Source organism: Orycteropus afer, unplaced genomic scaffold, assembly GCF_000298275.1.
Source record: "Orycteropus afer afer isolate SDZICR_OR568_19922 unplaced genomic scaffold, OryAfe1.0 scaffold00028, whole genome shotgun sequence".
In the NCBI taxonomy this organism is placed as follows: Eukaryota; Metazoa; Chordata; class Mammalia; order Tubulidentata; family Orycteropodidae; genus Orycteropus; species Orycteropus afer.
Window position 1 is genome coordinate 7,211,158 of NW_006921615.1, and position 6,812 is coordinate 7,217,969.

Consider the following 6,812-nt stretch of genomic DNA (forward strand, 5'->3'; position numbering starts at 1 on the left):
TTTTTTTTTTTTTTTCCCCCAAAATGATTTTGAGTTTTATTCTACATTGTTCTCCCACTCTATCCAGGATCTCCTACACAGATTCCCCTCCAAGTGGTTGACAGTGGTAGCCGGGAATCATCTAGTTCTGCTGGTCTCATAGTCCTATGGGCTGAGGACTGCATGCTGTACTAGTCCCTTGGACTAATTGTTTCCATGTGTCATTGGTTTTCTTCATTCTTCTTTGTTCTGGACGAGGAGAGACCCATTGTTGCATCTACAAGGCTGCTTGCAAGCTTTTAAGATCCCAGTCACTACTCGCCAAAGTAGGATGTGGAACAATGTTTTTTGTGTAGTATGTTATGCCAGTTGAACTTGATGACCCCTGCAGCCATGGTCCTGAGCCCACAGGTCCAACTACTCACTCCCTCTGGGTAGCTGACTGTGGCGAAGAAGTGACTACAACCTTGTCCCTTGTCACCTCTACTATATACCTGGGAATTCTTACAGAACATATAAATACACTTGTAGAAACATTGTCTGCCAACCCTATACATGGTCATGGGCACACTTCCCCCTGCATAGACATACGTAATAGTTCAGCCTGTCCACCCATCTGTCCATCCGTATATCAATGTTTGCCTTCACTGACAATGCAGTACTGTATGTGCAAAGGGTTCATCTTTGTTGTCTATACCTCCCATGAGGAGCTCGCTTGTTTTTTGTGCACAGCCACCACCTGCCTATCAGTGGAGGCTTGTGTATTGCTATAATGCTGAAAAGATTTTATCAAAGCTTCCAGACAAAAACCAGCCAATGAAAACCCTATGGATCACAAGGGTCTGATCCACATCCCCTTATTGGGATGGCACAGGACCAGGCAGCATTCTGTACCATTGTGCATGGGGTTGCCATGGGTTGGAAGCTGACTTCACAACAGCTAACAAGAACAAAACAAACCTATAAACCAAAACCAACCCACTGCCATCAAGTCGATTCCAACTCATAGCAAACCTATACGATAGTTTATTTAACCTTTAGTATAGTATAGTATACCTTTAGTATAGTATAGTATAGTTTAAACCTATACAATAGTCCTCTCTTGATGAGTATTTTAAGATTATTTTCAATCTCCTTATATAACAAATAATGCTGTAATACATGTAACATTTTACACATGTGAGAGTATTTCTATAAAAGACCCAGAATTACTAGATCAAAGGATACATGCAGTTCTATTTTGATAAACCCAAATCACTCTTTATAGAGTTTTACATTCTACCCACAATATATAAGAACATCCATATTCTGACTTTGATTTTGCCAATCTAATATATGAAAAAATGTATTTGATTCTGGATTTAATTATGTCTCTCTTATAAGTTGAACATCTTTCCACATGGTTAAAATAAATTTTTATTTCCTTTTCTGCAACCTACCGATATTCTTTGTGTGTTTTCTGTTTGAGGTCTTGGTTTTTTACTATTGATTTGTAGTAGCTCTTTCCTACAATATGTATGACAAATACATAGAATATCTTTTTTTAAAACAAAATCATCCAAGGAACTAAGTATATAAAGCAAGAAAGCCTGTGCCCCAAGTCTCCAGTCAGGGGGAGGTTTCTCAGAGAGACCTCTATACTCCACGCATGAAAGTACCAACTGCCATCTCTGACTCATGGCAGCCCCATGTGTGTCAGAGAACTGTGGTCCACATGATTTGCAATGGTTGTTTCACAAATAGATCACCAGGCCTTTCTTCTGAGGTACCTCTGGGTTAACTCAAACCTCCAACTTTTTGGTTAGCCGCAAAGAGCAGTAACTGTTTACACTACCCAAAGACTCCACACAGGGTAAGAACTCAAGAAGGGGTCCTAAGGCTTGAACTCAGGCATTGGCAGTGAGTGGAAAGAAGAGAGAAGGAGTGTGGAGGTAAACTGAGATGTGTATTCTCTTCCTGGGTGGAGGCTGTCAGTGCCCTCAGCATCTATGTTTCTGGGTTTGAGGCACTTAGGGAAGGTTCCTGCAAGGGGTCTTTTGAAGCTCACTTTCCTCTCCCTCCATGCTGTTTCCCCAGCTTATGTGTTCCTCGGTGCAGAAGGCCCTATTTGAGGAAGAGGACCATGTAAAGAAACTACAACAGAAGGTAGCCACCCTCGAGAAGCGAAACAAGCAGCTCCGGGAGAGAGTGAAAAAGGTCAAGCGGTCTTTGCGGCAGGCTCGGAAGAATAGCCGCCACCTGGAGCTGGTGAACCAAAAACTCAGCGAGAAGCTGGGGGCACCAGCTGGCCCGATCCCGCACATCAACGCACTGAAGCAGGAACATGCCCGCAGCAGCTATCTCAGGGGGTAGGGCGCAGGCCACATGGACTGGAGCAGGTTGCTGGGCAGCCTCACCAAGCAGCGCTTAGGGGCGTTTCCCTGTCAACAGGGAACTGAAAATTATGGCAGTTTTTTGTGTGTATATATTTCAGATCTTATAGAAGATATTTTTACTGTGCACAGTAGAGTCTAATTCATTAAAACAGGAAGTCTTGCTTTTACCTTGGTTGCTAGCCTTGCTGTCCTTGGCATCAGACCCCTCTGGCTGCCTGGCCTGGCCCTAGACATGGTGCTCTAAGGTGTGGAGGCAGCAGGTTTCTGGGAGTTCTCTGTGCTTGCCTTGGGGTCTTTTCTCAGCTTCTGGTCACAACCTGGAACTGAGGTCTTGGGGAAAGTGCAATGACTGGGGAAAGAACACTAGAATCTCTAGATGTGCAAGAGATCCAGGGGCTTATTCTTTATTTCAAGTGGCTCAGTGGTGGTGTAGTGCCTAAGGCATTTGACTGCTAACTAGAAGGCTGGCAGTTCAAACCTACCAGCCACTCCTCAGAAGGAAGGTTGGGCAATTTATTTCCATAGTGATACTGCCTTGGAAACCCAAGGAGGGGTCGCTATGAGTCGGATCTGACTCGATGGCAGTGTGTTTGGTTTTTGTTTTTATCAGTGCATTCTAAGCTTTAAGCTTCAGTACAATCTTGACAGGTGATCTGAAGCAAGTGATAGAACCTTCTGGAGCCACCTATTCCACATCACTGGAAGGGGGATGGTGGCATTGCAAAGCACCAGAGGATGGCTATGAATAAATATGTATAAGGCCTCCCTACACCTGCCAACATTTCCCTCACAGCTGAGGCACATTAAGGCTTAATGAGCTCATCACAAGTAAGGGAATTGAGTTGGGAGTAGGGCGGCAGGTAATTAAACAAGATGAATTATACCTGATTTCTAATACCAGCTACCCAGAGTTGAAGAGGATACCCGTGGGTCAGTTGAGTCGAGAGGGGAATTGCCTTTATGAGCCTATCATGTTTCATCAGAACATGTTCTTAAGTCAAGGAAGCCTGAGCAGTATCTCAGCTCCTGCTAAATTCTAACGTATTTGTTTGCTCAGTAATTGCTTCTAACTTCTCTGAATTCCAAGTGAACTGACCCAACACACTGTGAACTTCCATTCTACAAAGCCCTCTTCTTACACATTGGGATCAGGTGACCTTGTCTCATTCCCATCTAGACTCCCCAGAATCTTGTTCCTGACAGTCTAATCTCTTCTTTTAACACTTTCCATCCGCCAAGATTATCTCTACCCTGACGACAAAATTTGCACATCCATCATGTGTCCTTACATCAGTTCCTATACATAATCACCCTCCTTGAGAAGAAAACTTTCAAAACATTTTTAAAATACGAATCAGTTGCCTTGGAGTTGATTCTGACTCATTGCGACCCCATGTGTGCAGAGTACTCCATGGCTGTGACCTTTCAGAAGCAGATTGCCAGGTCTTTCTTCCGAGGTGCCTCTGGGTGGATTAGAACTGCCAACATTTCACTAAGCAGCCACATGCTTAATTGTTTGTGCTACTTTAAAACAATACTGCAAGTAAAAATAGAGTATTCATTATACCTGTCACTGGTGGCCTTGAATTAGGCACATGCAATCAAGGCCCAGTTGTCTTACACAGCTGTGTGTTTCTCTCTTGGTCATCATATGATGATGGCCTCCCCAACCAAGGGCCATTCCACTGATAGAAACTGCTGCCCCTCTACTCAGCATCTGGCACTCATAGATGAACCTAGGCACTGCTGGATCTGCTTATACTGTCCTCTCCTTCAGAAATGACACTTGCTTTCAGATATCCAGTCTTGGAAAACCTTGTTCTTCATGTTCTGGTAATCAGTCTAGGCAGATGGTGCTTGTGTTTACTTGAAATTGATAGCAGGCTACTGCCCAAAGGAATATAGCCAAGCCCCTTGGGGAGAAGTGTCTTCCATGTATTGGATGGAAGGGGACTCTTGCTCAAGGGTACTTGCATTTCCAAGCTTCGGTCACTGCTTTGTTAGATGTATTCTTCATGGTATGGTACAGTAGAAGATGCATCCTCTCATTTATTGTTCCTGGTGACATTTCATTATAGCAGTGTTGCACCCACCCAAGGGAATGATAAGCCTGAGGGTGATTTACAGCAAGTGCTTGAGGGATTTTGGAAGCGGGGTCCTCACAGATGCATTATGTTCTGCTTTTTCAATAAATATGAGCAGTAATTTCAACCACAGCAACCAGGCAATGTGTGTTTCTTTTGGGTGAGGAGGTTACAGGATTTCCAGCTTTTGCCTGGGGAAGTGATTTCAGCTCCTTTTGGGGAAAAGCCTGAGGCATATAGGAGATGAGAGTTTAAGCTCTCCTGCCATCCCTGTCTGGATGTGGCCTAACCCTGACTCTCCCCAGGTTTCCATCTCTCAACACACCTGCAGAAAAGCAATGTGATCCTGACCTGTTGGTCACAAGAGAAAGCAATATCATTAATCAGTGTCTTCAAAAGTACAGTGAGGTCTTTTGCCAAAGATAACTCCCCAAACATCCCCCACCCCCAAAATTAACCAAACCCATTGCTGTTGAGTCAATTCCAATTCATAGCAACCCAGTAGGACAGAGTAGAACTGCCCCATAGGGTTTCCAAGGCTGTAATCTTTGTGGAAGTACACTACCACACCTTTCTCCCATGGAACTGCTGGTGGGTTTGAACCACCACTATCTGCTGTGTTGTCATCTCATCTCAGCCTTTGCCATCTGTTAACTGACTACAAGAATTACTCATAGCTTGACCAAGTTTCACCAACCTATCCTAGCTATCCTGGCATTATCCATGAGATGCTAGCTTAGTTTTACTTCCTGGTACAAGAGGGTCAAGTGATTTTTCCAAAGTCATGTAGTAAGTGAGAGGCAGGTAGAATCTGGAACTTCTATACTACAGTCCCCAGGAGTCACAAACTGGCAGCACATGGACCACATCTCACATGTGGATGAGGTTTCCATGGCCTCCACAGCATGTGTGAATGTGAATGCCATTGGCAGGACTCCAAGCCATTTTCTCTACTGACCTCTGTTGTTTCACCCCAGATTGAATTTACGGTTCCTGCTTGCCAGCAGAAGTTAACAGGAACGCTCTCTTTTGAGGTGCAAGGCCCACTCTTCCTTTAAGGAGTTGTTGTTGTTGTTGTTATTTGCCATTAAGGAGAGAGAATACAAACTCAAGTCACAATAATGTGGGATCAAATAGTTGGCTCCACAACCTATGATGGTTTCACAGTTAAATAAACAAACAAGCAGGCAAACATCTAGAAGGTATTTGACAATATAGGAATACTATCTCATGTAATATTCCTAACAATTTTATAAAATAGTTATCCTGATTCTTGGAGAGTAATCTGGAGTTTAGAGAGATTAACTAAATTTTCCAAGGTACACAACTTAGTACAGATGATCAAACAAGGATTCAACTCCATCTTTTCTTTATACTTTCTCATCTGTACAATAGGATAATAATCGTTCTTACCTCAAAGACTGTTCTAAGGACTGATTGTGATTATACTTGTAAATGCTTAGCACAGTGCCTGGCATTCTGAAAGCGCTTAGTAGCTATTACCTATAATAATAATTTTTATTACTAATAGGCCTAATATGTGTGAGAAATAAGGGAGTATTTGTGGGTTCCCAATATAGTTATTATTATTTTTTATTTTTTATTGTGATTTGGGTGAAAATTTACAGAGCAATTTCACTTTCCATATAGCAGTTCACATACACTTTGTCTCATGACTTTGATCACAATTTACCACAATGCAACAGCTCCCCTCCCACTTCCTCCCCATAGTTACCTCTTCCCTGTGTCCATCCCCTCCATGCACTCCTGCCTCCTGAGCTGTCTCCCTGTGCTTAAGCAGCCCTTCTTTCTCCCATTATTATTCTCTCCAAGGAGTGTATCTGCCTCAGGTAAATGTTCAACTCATATGCCTGTCTTTTGTTTGGCTGGAAACCACAGGTGTGTGTTCAATTCCAGACCTGAAGGGCAGCTAGGGGCCATAGTCTCAGTGGTTCCACCAGATTCTATCAGACCAGCAAACCTGGTCCCCCCACCCCTATTGTTTTCTCCAAATGATTTTGAGTTTTGTTCCACATTGTTCTCCCTCCCTATCAAGGATCTCCTACATAGATCCCTTTCCAAGTAGATGACAGTGGTAGCTGGGAACCATCTAGTTCTTCTGGTCTCATAGTCATATAGGCTGTAGATCGGATGGTGTACCAGTCACTAGGACTAATTGTTTCCATGATTTTTTTGTTTTTCTTCATTCTTCTTTCCTCTGGATGAGGAGAGACCCATCATTGCATCTAGATGGCAGCTTACTAGCTTTTAAGATCCCAGTCGTTACTTGCCAAAGTAGGAGGTGAAACAATGTTTGGAATAGTATGTTATGCCAATTGAGCTTGATGTCCCCTGTGACTATGGTCCCAAGCCC

At 43.3% G+C, this 6,812-nt stretch overlaps 1 protein-coding gene across 1 annotated transcript in view; it reads left to right on the forward strand.

Annotated features, from left to right (window-relative positions):
• Positions 1-2,331, forward strand: part of CCDC3 (coiled-coil domain containing 3) — a 134,735-nt gene extending 132,404 nt beyond the window's left edge. The window contains exon 3 of the mRNA XM_007935424.1: positions 2,056-2,331. Within this exon, the coding sequence (XP_007933615.1) occupies positions 2,056-2,331 (276 nt within the window). The remainder of the gene's footprint in view (positions 1-2,055) is intronic.
• The last annotated feature ends 4,481 nt before the right edge of the window (positions 2,332-6,812 follow it).